This window comes from Bufo bufo, chromosome 2 (assembly GCF_905171765.1).
Source record: "Bufo bufo chromosome 2, aBufBuf1.1, whole genome shotgun sequence".
In the NCBI taxonomy this organism is placed as follows: Eukaryota; Metazoa; Chordata; class Amphibia; order Anura; family Bufonidae; genus Bufo; species Bufo bufo.
Genome location: NC_053390.1, coordinates 409,771,505 through 409,793,034, shown reverse-complemented (window position 1 = coordinate 409,793,034; position 21,530 = coordinate 409,771,505). Strand labels below are relative to the sequence as shown.

At 45.7% G+C, this 21,530-nt stretch overlaps 1 protein-coding gene across 1 annotated transcript in view; it reads left to right on the top strand.

Moving 5' to 3' along the window:
- PLPPR1 (phospholipid phosphatase related 1) overlaps positions 1 to 19,662 on the top strand; it is a 149,910-nt gene extending 130,248 nt beyond the window's left edge. Inside the window, exon 7 of the mRNA XM_040420343.1 lies at positions 19,472 to 19,662. Coding sequence (XP_040276277.1) covers positions 19,472 to 19,504 — 33 coding nt within the window. The 3' untranslated portion in view covers positions 19,505 to 19,662. The remainder of the gene's footprint in view (positions 1 to 19,471) is intronic.
- The last annotated feature ends 1,868 nt before the right edge of the window (positions 19,663 to 21,530 follow it).

Genomic DNA, 21,530 nt, shown 5'->3' with positions numbered 1-21,530 from the left:
AAACAGAATATACCGTACTTGTTAATGCTGCTTTAAAATCTTCTGACATGCAATTGATACCGTATATAAGAAAACTATTTTCAGAGAGGTTCATTAGCTGGATCTTCATAGATGCAGTGAACAAAGGGGGAGAATATTCAATATTACAATCAGCATGTTTCAGTTTTAATACTTTCTAAATGCTATGCATTACAACAACATATAGTGAGCACCTTAAGACCCAAAGTGCACATATAACTCAGGGAGTGAAACAATACCAGTAAACATATAGAAATATAGTAATGGGGCAACAGCCTCATTGAGTAAGTCAGCCTTTCTCTATTAGGCCTCATGCACACGACCGTTGTTGTGTTCCGTTCCGCAAAATGGGGTTCCGTTGTTCCGTGATCCGCTTCCTTTATTTTTGGAGGATCACCAGACATGAAGGAAAGTAAAAAAAAATCTAAGACAGGTTTGCCATGCAAATGATAGGAAAAAAATGGACGCGGACGCGGATGACAATCTTGTGTGTTTTTTAGCGGCCCCATTGACTTGAATGGGTCCGCGAACCGTTTCCCGCGAAAATAATAAGCGGCACACAGGGTCATGGGAACTCATTGTTCCCATGTCCCTTTTAGGCACACCATCTCTTGCGCTGCCAAAGGGCAGAGGATCTTTATTGATCAGCTGTCCTTTGAAGAGGTTGAAACTAGACATAATTGTCCTGTGGAACTCTGCAGCTCCTCCAGGGTTACCTTAGGTCTCTGTGCTGCCTCTCTGATTAATGCCCTCCTTGCTCGGTCCGTGAGTTTTGGTGGGTGGCCGTCTCTTGGCAGGTTTGCTGTTGTGCCAAGTTCTTTCCGTTTGGTTATGATTAGAGTTGAGCGAACACCTGGATGTTCGGGTTCGAGAAGTTCGGCCGAACTTCCCGGAAATGTTCGGGTTCGGGATCCGAACCCGATCCGAACTTCGTCCCGAACCCGAACCCCATTGAAGTCAATGGGGACCCGAGCTTTTGGGCACTAAAAAGGCTGTAAAACAGCCCAGGAAAGAGCTAGAGGGCTGCAAAAGGCAGCAACATGTAGGTAAATCCCCTGCAAACAAATGTGGATAGGGAAATGAATTAAAATAAAAATTAAAAAAATAAAAATGAACCAATATCAATTGGACAGAGGTCCCATAGCAGAGAATCTGGCTTCACGTCAGCAGAGAATCAGTCTCTTCATGCCATAGCAAAGAATCTGGCTTCATGTCAGCAGAGAATCAGTCTCTTCATGCCATAGCAGAGAATCTGGCTTCATGTCAGCGCAGAATCAGTCTTCATGTCATAGCAGAGAATCAGGCTTCACGTCACCCACCACTGGAACAGGCCACTGTCACACATTTAGGCCCCGGCACCCAGGCAGAGGAGAGAGGTCCCGTAACAGAGAATCTGGCCTGATGTCAGCACAGAATCTGTCTTCATGTCATAGCAGAGAATCAGGCTTCACGTCACCCACCACTGGAACAGGCCACTGTCACACATTTAGGCCCCGGCACCCAGACAGAGGAGAGCGGTCCCGTAACAGAGAATCTGGCCTTATGTCAGCGCAGAATCTGTCTTCCTGTCATAGCAGAGAATCAGGCTTCACGTCACCCACCACTGGAACAGGCCACTGTCACACATTTAGGCCCGGGCACCCAGGCAGAGGAGAGAGGTCCCGTAACAGAGAATCTGGCCTTATGTCAGCGCAGAATCTGTATTCATGTCATAGCAGAGAATCAGGCTTCACGTCACCCACCACTGGAACAGGCCACTGTCACACATTTAGGCCCCGGTACCCAGACAGAGGAGAGTGGTCCCGTAACAGAGAATCTGGCCTTATGTCAGCGCAGAATCTGTCTTCATGTCATAGCAGAGAATCAGGCTTCACGTCACCCACCACTGGAACAGGCCACTGTCACACATTTAGGCCCAGGCACCCAGGCAGAGGAGAGAGGTCCCGTAACAGAGGATCTGGCCTTATGTCAGCGCAGAATCTGTATTCATGTCATAGCAGAGAATCAGGCTTCACGTCACCCACCACTGGAACATGCCACTGTCACACATTTAGGCCCAGGCACCCAGGCAGAGGAGAGAGGTCCCGTAACAGAGAATCTGGCCTTATGTCAGCGCAGAATCTGTATTCATGTCATAGCAGAGAATCAGGCTTCACGTCACCCACCACTGGAACATGCCACTGTCACACATTTAGGCCCAGGCACCCAGGCAGAGGAGAGAGGTCCCGTAACAGAGAATCTGGCCTTATGTCAGCGCAGAATCTGTATTCATGTCATAGCAGAGAATCAGGCTTCACGTCACCCACCACTGGAACAGGCCACTGTCACACATTTAGGCCCCGGCACCCAGACAGAGGAGAGGTTCATTCAACTTTGGGTTGCCCCGCAATATAATGGTAAAATGAAATTAAAAATAGTATTGAATGAGGAAGTGCCCTGGAGTAGAATAATATATTGTTAAGGGGAGGTAGTTAATATCTAATCTGCACAAGGGATGGACAGGTCCTGTGGGATCCATGCCTGGTTCATTTTTATGAACGTCAGCTTGTCCACATTGGCTGTAGACAGGCGGCTGCGTTTGTCTGTAATGACGCCCCCTGCCGTGCTGAATACACGTTCAGACAAAACGCTGGCCGCCGGGCAGGCCAGCACCTCCAAGGCATAAAAGGCTAGCTCTGGCCACGTGGACAATTTGGAGACCCAGAAGTTGAATGGGGCCGAACCATCAGTCAGTACGTGGAGGGGTGTGCACAGGTACTGTTCCACCATGTTAGTGAAATGTTGCCTCCTGCTAACACGTTCCGTATTAGGTGGTGGTGCAGTTAGCTGTGGCGTGGTGACAAAACTTTTCCACATCTCTGCCATGCTAACCCTGCCCTCAGAGGAGCTGGCCGTGACACAGCTGCGTTGGCGACCTCTTGCTCCTCCTCTGCCTTCGCCTTGGGCTTCCACTGGTTCCCCTGTGACATTTGGGAATGCTCTCAGTAGCGCGTCTACCAACGTGCGCTTGTACTCGCGCATCTTCCTATCACGCTCCAGTGTAGGAAGTAAGGTGGGCACATTGTCTTTGTACCAGGGATCCAGCAGGGTGGCAACCCAGTATTCCGCACACGTTAAAATGTGGGCAACTCTGCTGTCGTTGCGCAGGCACTGCAGCATGTAGTCGCTCATGTGTGCCAGGCTGCCCAGAGGTAAGGACAAGCTGTCCTCTGTGGGAGGCGTATCGTCATCGTCCTGTGTTTCCCCCCAGCCACGCACCAGTGATGGGCCCGAGCTTCTTTGGGTGCCACCCCGCTGTGAACATGCTTCATCCTCATCCTCCTCCACCTCCTCCTCATCCTCGTCCTCCTCGTCCTCCAATAGTGGGCCCTGTCTGGCCACATTTGTACCTGGCCTCTGGTGTTGCAAAAAACCTCCCTCTGAGTCACTTTGAAGAGACTGGCCTGAAAGTGCTAAAAATGACCCCTCTTCCTCCTCTTCCTCCTGGGCCACCTCCTTTTCCATCATCGCCCTAAGTGTTTTCTCAAGGAGACATAGAAGTGGTATTGTAATGCTGATAACGGCGTCATCGCCACTGGCCATGTTGGTGGAGTACTCGAAACAGCGCAACAGGGCACACAGGTCTCGCATGGAGGCCCAGTCATTGGTGGTGAAGTAGGTCTGATCCGCAGTGCGACTGACCCGTGCGTGCTGCAGCTGAAACTCCACTATGGCCTGCTGCTGCTTGCACAGTCTGTCCAGCATATGCAAGGTGGAGTTCCACCTGGTGGGTACGTCGCATATGAGGCGGTGAGCGGGAAGGCCGAAGTTACGCTGTAGCGCAGACAGGCGAGCAGCGGCAGGGTGTGAACGCCGGAAGCGCGAACAGACGGCCCGCACTTTATGCAGCAGCTCTGACATGTCGGGGTAGTTGCGAATGAACTTCTGCACCACCAAATTCAGCACATGCGCCAGGCAAGGGATGTGCGTCAAACCGGCTAGTCCCAGAGCTGCAACGAGATTTCGCCCATTATCGCACACCACCAGGCCGGGCTTGAGGCTCACCGGCAGCAACCACTCGTCGGTCTGTTGTTCTATACCCCGCCACAACTCCTGTGCGGTGTGGGGCCTGTCCCCCAAACATATGAGTTTCAGAATGGCCTGCTGACGTTTACCCCGTGCTGTGCTGAAGTTGGTGGTGAAGCTGTGTGGCTGACTGGATGAGCAGGTGGAAGAAGAGGAGGAGGAAGCTGAGTAGGAGGAGGAGGAGACAGGAGGCAAAGAATGTTGCCCTGCGATCCTTGGCGGCGGAAGGACAAACAGCTCTCCGCCTGGGGCCCAGCCGCCACTACATTTACCCAGTGTGCAGTTAGGGAGATATAGCGTCCCTGGCCGTTCTTACTGGTCCACGTATCTGTGGTTAGGTGGACCTTGCCACAGATGGCGTTGCGCAGTGCACACTTGATTTTATCGGACACTTGTTTGTGCAGGGAAGGCACGGCTCTCTTGGAGAAGTAGTGGCGGCTGGGAACAACATACTGTGGGACAGCAAGTGACATGAGCTGTTTGAAGCTGTGTGTGTCCACCAGCCTAAATGACAGCATTTCATAGGCCAGTAGTTTAGAAATGATGGCATTCAGGGCCAGGGATCGAGGGTGGCTAGGTGGGAATTTACGCTTTCTCTCAAATGTTTGTGAGATGGAGAGCTGAACGCTGCCGTGTGACATGGTTGAGATGCTTGGTGACGCAGGTGGTGGTGTTGGTGGTACATCCCATGTTTGTTGGGCGGCAGGTGCCAACGTTCCTCCAGAGGCAGAGGAAGAGGCCGAGGCGGCGGCAGCAGCAGCAGAAGAGGCCGAGGCGGCAGCAGCAGAAGAGGTAGCAGGGGGAGCCTGAGTGACTTCCTTGTTTTTAAGGTGTTTACTCCACTGCAGTTCATGCTTTGCATGCAGGTGCCTGGTCATGCAGGTTGTGCTAAGGTTCAGAACGTTAATGCCTCGCTTCAGGCTCTGATGGCACAGCGTGCAAACCACTCGGGTCTTGTCATCAGCACATTGTTTGAAGAAGTGACATGCCAGGGAACTCCTTGAAGCTGCCTTTGGGGTGCTCGGTCCCAGATGGCGGCGGTCAGTAGCAGGCGGAGTCTCTTGGCGGCGGGTGTTCTGATTTTGCCCACTGCTCCCTCTTTTGCTACGCTGTTGGCTCGGTCTCACCACTGCCTCTTCGTCCGAACTGTGAAAGTCAGTGGCACGACCTTCATTCCATGTGGGGTCTAGGACCTCATCGTCCCCTGCATCGTCTTCCACCCAGTCTTGATCCCTGACCTCCTGTTCAGTCTGCACACTGCAGAAAGACGCAGCAGTTGGCACCTGTGTTTCGTCATCATCAGAGACGTGCTGAGGTGGTATTCCCATGTCCTCATCATCAGGAAAAATAAGTGGTTGTGCGTTAGTGCATTCTATCTCTTCCACCCCTGGGGAAGGGCTAGGTGGATGCCCTTGGGAAACCCTGGCAGCAGATTCTTCAAACAGCATAAGAGACTGCTGCATAACTTGAGGCTCAGACAGTTTCCCTGATATGCATGGGGGTGATGTGACAGACCGATGGGCTTAGTTTGCATGCGCCATCTGTGCGCTTTCTGCAGAAGACTGGGTGGGAGATAATGTGAACGTGCTGGATCCACTGTCGGCCACCCAATTGACTAATGCCTGTACCTGCTCAGGCCTTACCATCCTTAGAACGGCATTGGGCCCCACCAAATATCGCTGTAAATTCTGCTGGCTACTGGGACCTGAGGTAGTTGGTTCACTAGGACGTGTGGCTGTGGCAGAACGGCCACGTCCTCTCCCAGCACCAGAGGGTCCACTAACACCACCACGACCATGTCCACGTCCGCGTCCGCGTCCCTTATTAGATGTTTTCCTCATTGTTCCCGTTTTGAGAATGGCAAATTTGGGAATGCTTTTTAAACCCAGAACAAAAAGTCTGCTTTGACGGTCACTACAAATAACTTGACCAGCTAAAACTGTGCAGATTTGGTTGAATAGAGATGTGAGACCTGTTTTTTTTTGCGCTGTGTGACAGTTATAGGTTTAATCACAGAATGACACTTCTATCAGCACGCTAGCGTGTGTCTTAGGTTTTTCTGAATGACACTATCAATAACTTCAATGTAAGATTTTCTTTTTGGGATAGATTTCAAGTAGGCCTGAAATACCACAAACTAGTTATTTTCAGAATGGCAAATTTGGGAATGCTTTTTCAACCCAGAACAAAAAGTCTGCTTTGACGGTCACTACAAATAACTTGACCAGCTAAAACTGTGCAGATTTGGTTGAATAGAGATGTGAGACCTGTTTTTTTTTGCGCTGTGTGACAATTATAGGTTTAATCACAGAATGACACTTCTATCAGCACGCTAGCGTGTGTCTTAGGTTTTTCTGAATGACACTATCAATAACTTCAATGTAAGATTTTCTTTTTGGGATAGATTTCAAGTAGGCCTGAAATACCACAAACTAGTTATTTTCAGAATGGCAAATTTGGGAATGCTTTTTCAACCCAGAACAAAAAGTCTGCTTTGACGGTCACTACAAATAACTTGACCAGCTAAAACTGTGCAGATTTGGTTGAATAGAGATGTGAGACCTGTTTTTTTTTGCGCTGTGTGATAGTTATAGGTTTAATCACAGAATGACACTTCTATCAGCATGCTAGCGTGTGTCTTAGGTTTTTCTGAATGACACTATCAATAACTTCAATGTAAGATTTTCTTTTTGGGATAGATTTCAAGTAGGCCTGAAATACCACAAACTAGTTATTTTCAGAATGGCAAATTTGGGAATGCTTTTTCAACCCAGAACAAAAAGTCTGCTTTGACGGTCACTACAAATAACTTGACCAGCTAAAACTGTGCAGATTTGGTTGAATAGAGATGTGAGACCTGTTTTTTTTTGCGCTGTGTGACAATTATAGGTTTAATCACAGAATGACACTTCTATCAGCACTCTAGCGTGTGTCTAAGGTTTTTCTGAATGACACTATCAATAACTTCAATGTAAGATTTTCTTTTTGGGATAGATTTCAAGTAGGCCTGAAATACCACAAACTAGTTATTTTCAGAATGGCAAATTTGGGAATGCTTTTTCAACCCAGAACAAAAAGTCTGCTTTGACGGTCACTACAAATAACTTGACCAGCTAAAACTGTGCAGATTTGGTTGAATAGAGATGTGAGACCTGTTTTTTTTTTGCGCTGTGTGACAGTTATAGGTTTAATCACAGAATGACACTTCTATCAGCACGCTAGCGTGTGTCTTAGGTTTTTCTGAATGACACTATCAATAACTTCAATGTAAGATTTTCTTTTTGGGATAGATTTCAAGTAGGCCTGAAATACCACAAACTAGTTATTTTCAGAATGGCAAATTTGGGAATGCTTTTTCAACCCAGAACAAAAAGTCTGCTTTGACGGTCACTACAAATAACTTGACCAGCTAAAACTGTGCAGATTTGGTTGAATAGAGATGTGAGACCTGTTTTTTTTTTGCGCTGTGTGACAATTATAGGTTTAATCACAGAATGACACTTCTATCAGCACGCTAGCGTGTGTCTTAGGTTTTTCTGAATGACACTATCAATAACTTCAATGTAAGATTTTCTTTTTGGGATAGATTTCAAGTAGGCCTGAAATACCACAAACTAGTTATTTTCAGAATGGCAAATTTGGGAATGCTTTTTCAACCCAGAACAAAAAGTCTGCTTTGACGGTCACTACAAATAACTTGACCAGCTAAAACTGTGCAGATTTGGTTGAATAGAGATGTGAGACCTGTTTTTTTTTGCGCTGTGTGATAGTTATAGGTTTAATCACAGAATGACACTTCTATCAGCATGCTAGCGTGTGTCTTAGGTTTTTCTGAATGACACTATCAATAACTTCAATGTAAGATTTTCTTTTTGGGATAGATTTCAAGTAGGCCTGAAATACCACAAACTAGTTATTTTCAGAATGGCAAATTTGGGAATGCTTTTTCAACCCAGAACAAAAAGTCTGCTTTGACGGTCACTACAAATAACTTGACCAGCTAAAACTGTGCAGATTTGGTTGAATAGAGATGTGAGACCTGTTTTTTTTTGCGCTGTGTGACAATTATAGGTTTAATCACAGAATGACACTTCTATCAGCACTCTAGCGTGTGTCTAAGGTTTTTCTGAATGACACTATCAATAACTTCAATGTAAGATTTTCTTTTTGGGATAGATTTCAAGTAGGCCTGAAATACCACAAACTAGTTATTTTCAGAATGGCAAATTTGGGAATGCTTTTTCAACCCAGAACAAAAAGTCTGCTTTGACGGTCACTACAAATAACTTGACCAGCTAAAACTGTGCAGATTTGGTTGAATAGAGATGTGAGACCTGTTTTTTTTTTGCGCTGTGTGACAGTTATAGGTTTAATCACAGAATGACACTTCTATCAGCACGCTAGCGTGTGTCTTAGGTTTTTCTGAATGACACTATCAATAACTTCAATGTAAGATTTTCTTTTTGGGATAGATTTCAAGTAGGCCTGAAATACCACAAACTAGTTATTTTCAGAATGGCAAATTTGGGAATGCTTTTTCAACCCAGAACAAAAAGTCTGCTTTGACGGTCACTACAAATAACTTGACCAGCTAAAACTGTGCAGATTTGGTTGAATAGAGATGTGAGACCTGTTTTTTTTTGCGCTGTGTGATAGTTATAGGTTTAATCACAGAATGACACTTCTATCAGCATGCTAGCGTGTGTCTTAGGTTTTTCTGAATGACACTATCAATAACTTCAATGTAAGATTTTCTTTTTGGGATAGATTTCAAGTAGGCCTGAAATACCACAAACTAGTTATTTTCAGAATGGCAAATTTGGGAATGCTTTTTCAACCCAGAACAAAAAGTCTGCTTTGACGGTCACTACAAATAACTTGACCAGCTAAAACTGTGCAGATTTGGTTGAATAGAGATGTGAGACCTGTTTTTTTTTGCGCTGTGTGACAATTATAGGTTTAATCACAGAATGACACTTCTATCAGCACGCTAGCGTGTGTCTAAGGTTTTTCTGAATGACACTATCAATAACTTCAATGTAAGATTTTCTTTTTGGGATAGATTTCAAGTAGGCCTGAAATACCACAAACTAGTTATTTTCAGAATGGCAAATTTGGGAATGCTTTTTCAACCCAGAACAAAAAGTCTGCTTTGACGGTCACTACAAATAACTTGACCAGCTAAAACTGTGCAGATTTGGTTGAATAGAGATGTGAGACCTGTTTTTTTTTTTGCGCTGTGTGACAGTTATAGGTTTAATCACAGAATGACACTTCTATCAGCACGCTAGCGTGTGTCTTAGGTTTTTCTGAATGACACTATCAATAACTTCAATGTAAGATTTTCTTTTTGGGATAGATTTCAAGTAGGCCTGAAATACCACAAACTAGTTATTTTCAGAATGGCAAATTTGGGAATGCTTTTTCAACCCAGAACAAAAAGTCTGCTTTGACGGTCACTACAAATAACTTGACCAGCTAAAACTGTGCAGATTTGGTTGAATAGAGATGTGAGACCTGTTTTTTTTTTGCGCTGTGTGACAGTTATAGGTTTAATCACAGAATGACACTTCTATCAGCACGCTAGCGTGTGTCTTAGGTTTTTCTAAATGACACTATCAATAACTTCAATGTAAGATTTTCTTTTTGGGATAGATTTCAAGTAGGCCTGAAATACCACAAACTAGTTATTTTCAGAATGGCAAATTTGGGAATGCTTTTTCAACCCAGAACAAAAAGTCTGCTTTGACGGTCACTACAAATAACTTGACCAGCTAAAACTGTGCAGATTTGGTTGAATAGAGATATGAGACCTGTTTTTTTTTGCGCTGTGTGACAGTTATAGGTTTAATCACAGAATGACACTTCTATCAGCATGCTAACGTGTGTCTTAGGTTTTTCTGAATGACACTATCAATAACTTCAATGTAAGATTTTCTTTTTGGGATAGATTTCAAGTAGGCCTGAAATACCACAAACTAGTTATTTTCAGAATGGCAAATTTGGGAATGCTTTTTCAACCCAGAACAAAAAGTCTGCTTTGACGGTCACTACAAATAACTTGACCAGCTAAAACTGTGCAGATTTGGTTGAATAGAGATGTGAGACCTGTTTTTTTTTTGCGCTGTGTGACAGTTATAGGTTTAATCACAGAATGACACTTCTATCAGCACGCTAGCGTGTGTCTTAGGTTTTTCTGAATGACACTATCAATAACTTCAATGTAAGATTTTCTTTTTGGGATAGATTTCAAGTAGGCCTGAAATACCACAAACTAGTTATTTTCAGAATGGCAAATTTGGGAATGCTTTTTCAACCCAGAACAAAAAGTCTGCTTTGACGGTCACTACAAATAACTTGACCAGCTAAAACTGTGCAGATTTGGTTGAATAGAGATGTGAGACCTGTTTTTTTTGCGCTGTGTGACAGTTATAGGTTTAATCACAGAATGACACTTCTATCAGCATGCTAACGTGTGTCTTAGGTTTTTCTGAATGACACTATCAATAACTTCAATGTAAGATTTTCTTTTTGGGATAGATTTCAAGTAGGCCTGAAATACCACAAACTAGTTATTTTCAGAATGGCAATGTCAGGATTCGAACCAGCGACCAGCCATGTCCCAGGCAGTAGCTCTAGCCACTAGACTACCAACCCTTCTGGACATTTCCTTATACTGAACTCTTTGATCTACCTTGTTCCAGCCTTGCCTTGTTAATCTCTGTGATTCCTTGCACCTGCTACTTCCTCTTTATAAGCCCAGCCTCTTGCACCAGATCCCTGCTGGTTATTGTTCTTCTGGACTTGATCCTGCTGCATCTACTGCTGTTCCTCTGTTACTACTGCTACCAACTTGACTGCTGCCGACCTTGGAATTGTCCCCGACTACTCTTCTGCTTGTCCCTACCAACTGAACTGCTTCCACCGTTCCCGATCCGGATTGTCTGACCACGCTCACTGCCGCCTGCCCTGACCCACCGCCTGCTAACCGATTACGCCTCTGCCTGACTTCCTGCAACTACAACCTGCCTGCGGTCCTTGCCACTGGGCTCCACCTCCAGCCAGCTGTCCTCTGACTCAGGTGAGCCTGTAGGATTGCAACAGAATAACCAGCCCAAAAATGGAGTCCGCGATGGCCACCCTGCACAAACAAGTCTTCGAACTTCAGGAGTTTGGCACCTCTGCCCAAAAGGAAATGACTCAACTTCATTGCGCAATCCAGAGCCAACAGAGGGAAATTATCGACTTACAGCGTCAACTACTGGACGTACGTGGCGCGGTCACAGACTCCCGCATGCCTCTCCCGTCAAAGTTTAACGGCGATCGGAGCCAGTTTCGGGGGTTCCTCAACCAGTGCCGTATCTACTTTCAGATGCAGCCGGGCTCCTTTTCCTCGGACAGAAAGAAGATCCTGTTCATCATTAACCTTCTAACTGACGAGGCCCTGGCATGGGCATCCCCATATGTGGAGTCCCACAGTCTCTTATTAAATAATCTAGACAACTTCACCGCAGCCATGAGCCAAGTCTTCGACGACCCTAACCGCTGCGCGACTGCCGAGGCTAGGCTGCACAGTCTACGGCAGGGAAGACGCTCTGTAGCCGAGTATTCCTCCGAGTTCCGCCGCTGGGTCACGGACACCACCTGGAACCCCGCTGCTCAGAAAAGTCAATTTCGCCGCGGACTCTCCGAACTTATAAAGGATGAGCTCGCCAGGGTAGACGCCCCAGACGATCTGGATGACTTTGTCCAACTGTGCATCCGAATTGAACGGAGACTCGCGGAAAGAAGGAGAGAAAGACTCTGGTCCTTAGATAACAGGCCCGCGTACCCTTTCACTCCAATGACTCAGCCGGCTCACCAACCCTCCACCGAACCGATGCAGGTCGACACCCTGCGCAAGACTCTATCGGCTGCTGAAAAGGAGAGACGACTGGCCGCGGGCCTCTGCCTTTACTGTGGCGAGCCAGGGCACTTCGCTATTAGGTGCCCCAATAAGACTTGCCGAACCATTGCTGTCACTGAATTACGGGAATTACAACAAGCTACAATTTCACCCTTGGCCTCTGAAACCATGGACACTACAGGTACCGGGTCCCACTTCATTGTTCCCATCCTTATCACCATTGGGGAACGACAGCTTCCCTGCTCCGCAATGCTTGACTCGGGGGCCGGCGGAAATTTCATGGACTTGACCTTCGCCCATGAGAACAACATACAACTGGTAACCAGGGCAGCCCCCATCGATCTGGAAACCGTCGATGGGACCCCGCTCTCTTCTGGGCCGGTTACGCACCAGACCGCTGATCTTCAACTTCTCGTCAAACCCGATCATCAGGAAACCATTCACTTCTCCCTGATCACCTCCCCTAAGTTTCCGGTGATCCTAGGCATCCCTTGGTTGGAAACTCACAACCCCTCGGTGGACTGGGATGCCCGCTGCATACGGTTTCGCTCGGACTTTTGTTCTCAGAACTGTTTACGTGAATCCGTCCCTTCTCCGCCCGAAGAACCTACCATATTCGGACTATCCACCAAGGAGCTTTTACCCCCTCAATATCTGGAGTTCCAGGATGTCTGTGACAAAAGAAATGCAGACAAACTGCCCCCGCATCGGCCTTATGACTGCCCGATTGAGCTGCTACCTGGAGCAGAAATACCCTTCGGCAGTATATACTCCCTCTCCGAGCCGGAACTAAAGGCCCTGAAGGAGTACTTAGACGAAAATCTAAAAAAAGGTTTTATCCGACCTTCCACATCCCCTGCAGGGGCCCCTTTCTTCTTCGTGGAGAAAAAAGACTCTTCTCTACGCCCTTGCATAGATTATCGAAAGCTCAACAACGTTACTGTGAAGAACCGGTACCCTCTCCCCCTGATTTCTGAACTCCTTGAGAGACTTGGGCGGCAAAAGTCTTCACTAAGCTCGATCTCCGAGGAGCCTACAACCTGGTCCGAATTCGCCCGGGGGACGAGTGGAAAACCGCCTTCCGAACCCGCTATGGTCACTTTGAGTATCTGGTCATGCCTTTCGGCCTCTGCAATGCCCCTGCTACCTTCCAACATTTTATCAACGACGTCCTCAGGGACATGCTTGACCAATTTGTGGTAGCATATCTGGACGATATTTTGATTTTCTCAGAAGACCCTGAACAACATCGTGGGCATGTCCGCAGGGTGCTACAGAAACTCAGTGAACAGTCTCTCTATATTAAACTGGAGAAGTGCGAATTTGAACAGACTTCCACCCAATTCCTCGGCTATATTATTTCACCGGAGGGCTTAAGTATGGATCCCCGGAAGATCCAGGCCGTGACTGAGTGGCCCGCCCCGAAGAACGAAAAGGAGGTCCAGAGGTTTGTAGGTTTTGCAAACTTTTATCGGAAGTTCATCAGGAACTTTTCGAAAATCATCGCCCCAATCACTCAACTAAAAAAAAGACTGTCCCCTTCGTGTGGACTCCGGAGGCACAGGAGGCCTTTGCTAAACTGAAGTCCCTCTTCACCTCTGCCCCGATCCTGGCCCACCCAAACCCTGAATTACCATTTACGGTCGAGGTGGACGCCTCCGACGCTGCGGTGGGCGCAATTCTGTCTCAACGTTCAGGGGAAAAGATGCTCCTACACCCTTGCGCTTTCTTCTCCCGCCTGATGTCCCCCGCTGAACGGAATTACGACATCGGGAATAAGGAACTGCTGGCAATCAAGGACGCTTTCACCGAGTGGAGACACTTGCTGGAGGGGGCCCATAATCCCATCTCTGTATACACTGACCACCGGAACCTAGAGTTTATCCGCAGCGCCAAGAGACTCACCGCCAGACAGGCCAGGTGGAGTCTGTTTTTCTCCAGATTCAATTTTGTTATCTCCTATCGCCCTGGGTCGAAGAACGGCAAAGCGGATGCTCTCTCAAGGATGTTCTCTGAACCCTCTCAGATCAATGAGGCTCCGGCCGGTATCCTTCCCGACAGAAGCATCATAGGAGCCACCTACTTGAGGGAACTTCTGGGTTCCCTCAAGGAAGGGTATGAGAACGATCACCTCCTCACCTACCCACCTGGAGCTGTGAACCTTACTCTCAAGGGTGGCTACTGGTTGTACCGGGATCAGCAGTTGTACGTACCAGAATCTGCACGACTTGACGTACTTAAACTCAACCACGATTCCAAACTGGCCGGCCATCTGGGTATCAGAAGGACCCAGGAGCTCCTCTCCCATTTCTTCTGGTGGCCAACTTACAGAAAAGATACCAAGAGGTTTGTCTCCTCATGCACGACGTGCGCCCGCAACAAGACCCCCCGCTCCTCCCCCGTGGGCTTGCTATGTCCACTCCCGGTTCCCTCCCGCCCCTGGGGTTCAATCTCCATGGACTTTATTGTGGAACTTCCTCCCTCCAAAGGCATGAACACCGTTCTGGTTGTCGTCGACCGTCTCACCAAAATGGCCCACTTCATCCCCTGCAAGGGCCTACCTACCGCCAAACAGACGGCCGATCTCGTACTCCGAGAGGTTTTTAGGCTACATGGGGCCCCGGACGATGTTGTTTCGGATCGGGGAGTACAGTTCACTTCCAGGTTCTGGAGAAACTTCTGTCAAGCCCTTGGGATCAAGGTGAACCTGTCTTCTGCGCTCCACCCCCAATCCAATGGGCAGACCGAGAGAACGAATCAAACCCTCGAGCAATATTTGCGCTGTTTCGTCACCCATCTGCAGGACGACTGGCTGGACCACCTCTCTACGGCCGAGTTCGCCTATAACAATGCGGAGCACAGTTCTACCCAATACAGCCCGTTCTACGCTAACACCGGCCTACACCCAACCTTCATCCCTCACTTGCCCATTTCCACCACAGTCCCAGCTGTGGCCGAACGTCTTGCAAGTCTACAACAGGCACAGGAAAATATTCGGGACAATCTACATCGAGCCCAGAGCCGCTTCAAGCAGGCAGCGGATAAACACCGCAAACCCGCTCCGGAATTCCAGGTAGGGGACAAGGTGTGGCTCTCCACCAGAAACCTAAGCCCAAAGGTTCCCTCCCGGAAGTTGGGCCAAAAATACATGGGTCCTTTCCGGATCACGGCTCGAATCAACGAAGTCACCTTCCGACTCGACCTTTCCGACTCCATCTGAGTGCACCCGGTTTTCCACTGCTCTCTCCTGAAACCACATGTTGAGAACACTTTCCCAGGCCGCCACCCCCCTCCTCCTCCTCCGGTAAGAGTACAAGACCAGGAGGAATACACTGTGGCCAAGATCCTTGACTCCAGACTCCACCGTGGAAGGCTGCAGTATCTAGTTGGGTGGAAGGGCTATTCCCCCGAGGATAACTCCTGGGAGCCGGAGGAAAATGTCCATGCCCCCAGACTGGTAAAATCTTTCCACCAAAGGCATCCCGATAAACCATCATCTGCGGTGCCCGGAGGTCACCTTGGAAGGGGGGGAGTACTGTCAGGATTCGAACCAGCGACCAGCCATGTCCCAGGCAGTAGCTCTAGCCACTAGACTACCAACCCTTCTGGACATTTCCTTATACTGAACTCTTTGATCTACCTTGTTCCAGCCTTGCCTTGTTAATCTCTGTGATTCCTTGCACCTGCTACTTCCTCTTTATAAGCCCAGCCTCTTGCACCAGATCCCTGCTGGTTATTGTTCTTCTGGACTTGATCCTGCTGCATCTACTGCTGTTCCTCTGTTACTACTGCTACCAACTTGACTGCTGCCGACCTTGGAATTGTCCCCGACTACTCTTCTGCTTGTCCCTACCAACTGAACTGCTTCCACCGTTCCCGATCCGGATTGTCTGACCACGCTCACTGCCGCCTGCCCTGACCCACCGCCTGCTAACCAATTACGCCTCTGCCTGACTTCCTGCAACTACAACGTGTCTGCGGTCCTTGCCACTGGGCTCCACCTCCAGCCACCTGTCCTCTGACTCAGGTGAGCCTGTAGGATTGCAACAGGCAAATTTGGGAATGCTTTTTCAACCCAGAACAAAAAGTCTGCTTTGACGGTCACTACAAATAACTTGACCAGCTAAAACTGTGCAGATTTGGTTGAATAGAGATGTGAGACCTGTTTTTTTTTGCGCTGTGTGACAGTTATAGGTTTAATCACAGAATGACACTTCTATCAGCACGCTAGCGTGTGTCTTAGGTTTTTCTGAATGACACTATCAATAACTTCAATGTAAGATTTTCTTTTTGGGATAGATTTCAAGTAGGCCTGAAATACCACAAACTAGTTATTTTCAGAATGGCAAATTTGGGAATGCTTTTTCAACCCAGAACAAAAAGTCTGCTTTGACGGTCACTACAAATAACTTGACCAGCTAAAACTGTGCAGATTTGGTTGAATAGAGATGTGAGACCTGTTTTTTTTTGCGCTGTGTGACAGTTATAGGTTTAATCACAGAATGACACTTCTATCAGCACGCTAGCGTGTGTCTTAGGTTTTTCTGAATGACACTATCAATAACTTCAATGTAAGATTTTCTTTTTGGGATAGATTTCAAGTAGGCCTGAAATACCACAAACTAGTTATTTTCAGAATGGCAAATTTGGGAATGCTTTTTCAACCCAGAACAAAAAGTCTGCTTTGACGGTCACTCAAATAACTTGACCAGCTAAAACTGTGCAGATTTGGTTGAATAGAGATGTGAGACCTGTTTTTTTTTTGCGCTGTGTGACAGTTATAGGTTTAATCACAGAATGACACTTCTATCAGCACGCTAGCGTGTGTCTTAGGTTTTTCTGAATGACACTATCAATAACTTCAATGTAAGATTTTCTTTTTGGGATAGATTTCAAGTAGGCCTCAAATACCACAAACTAGTTATTTTCAGAATGGCAAATTTGGGAATGCTTTTTCAACCCAGAACAAAAAGTCTGCTTTTACGGTCACTACAAATAACTTGACCAGCTAAAACTGTGCAGATTTGGTTGAATAGAAATGTCAGGTCTATTTTTTAGGCGCTGTGTGACAGTTATAGGTTTAATCACAGAATGACACTTCTATCAGCACGCTAGCGTGTGTCTTAGGTTTTTCTGAATGACACTATCAATAACTTCAATGTAAGATTTTCTTTTTGGGATAGATTTCAAGTAGGCCTCAAATACCACAAACTAGTTATTTTCAGAATGGCAAATTTGGGAATGCTTTTTCAACCCAGAACAAAAAGTCTGCTTTTACGGTCACTACAAATAACTTGACCAGCTAAAACTGTGCAGATTTGGTTGAATAGAAATGTCAGGTCTATTTTTTAGGCGCTGGGTGACAGGCTCAACTTGCCCCTGATGTAATATATGGCCAAAAAATAACCACACTGTTGATGGTTAAATGCACTTGGGTGACACAGGCTCAGCCTGCAGCTGATGTAGTATATGGCCAAAAAATAATCAGACTGTTGATGGTTAAATGCACTTGGGTGAAACAGGCTCAGCCTGCAGCTGATGTAGTATATGGCCAAAAAATAACCAGACTGTTGATGGTTAAATGCACTTCGGTGACACAGGCTCAGCCTGCAGCTGATGTAGGATATAGCACAAAATAACCACACTATCGATGGTTAAATACACTTGGTGATAGCTCGTGCTGGCGCACCACAAGTCACAAAATGGCCGCCGATCACCCCAGAAAAAAAGTGATCTAAAAACGCTCTGGGCAGCCTCAAAAAAGTGAGCAAGTCAATAATAGCACTTCAATGATCCACAGCTGCAGATCGATCACAGAATGAAGTCTTTTGGAGGAGTTAATCTGCCTAATCTCGCCCTAACGTCGCAGCTGCAACCTCTCCCTATGCTTGAATCAGCAGAGTGACGTACAGCGCTACGTGACCCAAGCTTATATAGAGGCTGGGTCACATGCTGCACTGGCCAATCACAGCCATGCCAATAGTAGGCAAGGCTGTGATGGCCTCTTGGGGCAAGTAGTATGACGCTTGTTGATTGGCTGCTTTGCAGCCTTTCAAAAAGCGCCAAGAAAGCGCCGAACACCGAACCCGAACCGGACTTTTACGAAAATGTTCGGGTTCGGGTCCGTGTCACGGACACCCCAAAATTCGGTACGAACCCGAACTATACAGTTCGGGTTCGCTCATCCCTAGTTATGATAGATTTTATGGTGCTCCTGTGAATCATCAAATATTTGGATATTTTTTTATAATCTAACCCTGACTTGTACATCTCAACAACATTGTTCCTTACTTGTTTGGAGAGTTCCTTGGTCTTCATGGTAGTGTTTGGTTAGTGATGCCTCTTGCTTAGGTGTTGCAGCCTCTGGGGCCTTTCAAAAAAGGTGTGTATATGTAATGACAGATCATGTGGCACTTAGATTGCACACAGGTGGACATCATTTCACTAATTATGTGACTTCTGAAGGTAATTGGTTGCACCAGAGCTTTTTATGGGCTTCCTAGCAAAGGGGGTGAATACATATGGACATGCCAATTTTCTGTTTTCTATTTCTAAACAATAGTTTTATTTATATATTTTTCTCATTTCACTTCACTAACTTAGACTAATGTTTTCTGATCCATCATAAAATTCAGATTAACAAAACATTGAACTTAAGGCTTTAATGTACCACAATTCGAAAAAAGTCAATGGGGGTACATACTTTTGCAAGGCACTTTATGCTAGTTAACAAGAGCGTCCACTATCTATTCTAGTGGATGCACAAGCTAACGTATTTTACTCCACCAAGACGAGGTACTTTGGTGGCACATCTCAGATGCACCACAGCAAACCTCGATATGCATCTCCTTAATAGGTTTCTTGCACCATTCTCGGAGATACATAGCATCGTTCATACATGAGGCCTGTCAATACCTCACACAGGGTTCAGGAACCCCTTGTTGTATACATGGTCTTGTCATTTTATTGGCATGTGAGGCTGTTTTCCCTGCTAGTATATTCTTCATATGGCCTCCTTTGCTGGCTTGATTCATTTTTCCATGGTATTATACATTGCTCGCATCTAATGATGATATGACCACCCTATAATCTAGCAGCGGTGGTCGTGCTTGCACGCTAAAAGTGCCAGTCTCTCTGGTGGCCGGGACCGTGGGAGTGCATATAGGTGTGCATGCACAGCAGCTCCCGTTCCGGCCACCTCACATGTGTGCTGCAGCAGTGACTGTAATCCCTGGTGTAATGCAATTGAAAAATGAATGAAGCCAGCAAAGAAGGCAATATGGACAATCAAAATACATTAGTACATGCCTTGTATTAACTTTAATCTACATGATAAATGCCATTTGCTGAAGTGAGAGGACCTCTTTAGCATTCTTATAATAAAAGGAAATCCTGATCCCAAATCGTATGAACATGATTTTATGACGTCAATGAACTGAAACCTAACTCTTTAATGATTTTTATCTGTATTCTTTGGAACAGAATCACTCTTCATCAATGACTGAAGTCACCTGAATCACATAATGGACAGAAAAGGAACTGTTTTTTTATACTACATTCGATGGAGACCATCAAGAAACACAGTTGCTCATTGTAAAACTGTGACTATCAGTATTATGTTATATCTACAGTAGTTAGAAGCTGATGTTTTTGTACAATTTTGTTCAAGGAAGTGATGTAGCTTGCCCTGATATTATTTTATTTTGTAGTGTCAGCATTTGCCATCCCATGTTCATGCCATATGCACATTTTTTCTCCTGTTATGGTATATGGTGCACTAAAACAAGATGACCATCCTTTAAAATTGTCATTGTTATGGATGTTTGTATACAACTTTTTGTATTATTTTATAAGCATTAAACTGCTGTGTAAATGAAAACGCTATCATACATTTTCATTTTTTTTTCAAAAACAGAAGAATTTTATACTTGAAGGTGTGAACGTAAATTTTTGATTGAAATCTTGGTCATTTGTTCCATATACTATATAATCAATCTTATTATCAGCAGTGACTAGTAGCAACTGATATGTTATTTGTAATTATTCATACAGGCACATTTTCCCATTATTTATTAGGAAGTGTAAAGCAATTTGAAGGAGTCATTAGTCCTTATTGCACTGGCCTTATTGTCCATAGTTTTTTGTTGCATTTATACATTAAGACAGTCAAAGTAATGGTGACTACATCTGTAGTGTCATCTATATCTTGCTGGAAATATCTGTGGGTCAGTAGCTTGAATGCAAAAAGTTTGGTAGTCACCAAGAAAGTCTTAAGTTCTGTTCACACTGGTGTCATATCGTGCTGTTTTTACAGGATCCATGACAGATATGACACATATGTCATTATCTGTTATGGTTCATTAGGCTCCATTAATTTTTCCCTGATTGATCTTTAATAGGTTTGTCAGGTTTCTGACTGTTGCATGTGCCACTGTTTTGACCATCAAAAATCAATGTAAGCTGGCTGGAGATGTGAACAGAGCCTTAACAGTTTTGTAGGCTGTATTTGCTGCAGCACAGTTCAATGACCTTAATGCATACAACATGTGTGGTAATGGTATTGATATGCACAATTGTGTCCTGTATGCAGCACATTTTGCTACCCTTAGTACTCCACAGACTTTTTATTCTCAGTAATTATACGTCTTATAAAAATGAAAAATACATACATAGACATGTGTGTGCATAGACATTGACATATACACATTATATAAATGATATCATTATCAGTCAAACTGATAGCAATTGACCCCGCTCTGCTAATATCATACAAGGTGTATAACTTGAACACGCTGTATAAAGTAGTTTAAAGTCCTAAATATCCAATAAGTTTACTAGGGACACTATTTCATTTAATTTACATATGATCCTTGAGAAGTGGCACATTAAATGGTTTTTCCAAGCCCCCCATATTGATGATCTATGCTCAGGATGGGGCTTCAATATCCGATTGGTGGTGGTCAGACACCTCCACCAAAAAGCTGCTTCCTGTAACCATCATTACTGGAACTTCTACTTTGAAAGGAGCCATAAGAACAGCTCTGTTCAAGGTGAAGTGGTCTTCTAGGGTTACTGCAGCTCAGCTCACAATATACTTAAAAAGGAAATGAGCCTCAGTAACCTGTTATGGCCACTAAGCTTTGAAAGGAGATGTGCACCCTGGCTCTGTTCCTTGTGTTATTTCCTGAGCACATATGATCAGTAGGGGGTGCCCAATGTTGGTTCCCTCATTGACTGGATATTGATAACCTATCCTGAGGATAATTCATCAACACTAGAAGCCTGGAAAATCCTTTAGAGTAGACCACAGGCCCTGTGATAGTCTCAATATGATCACTGGAATGCAGTCACCATGAATGATCTGCAACTCCACTCTTTACAGTCACACTGTGCACCCTAAGTGAGCCAGACATAACCCCTCTGATGGATCATCACTGGGAGTGCAGTACCTAAATACTTGCCACAGTGCCAGTGTCAGATTATCATATGGGCACTTTTTACATTAATTGTCCCCTCAGGCCCCAGGCATGCTCCCACAACA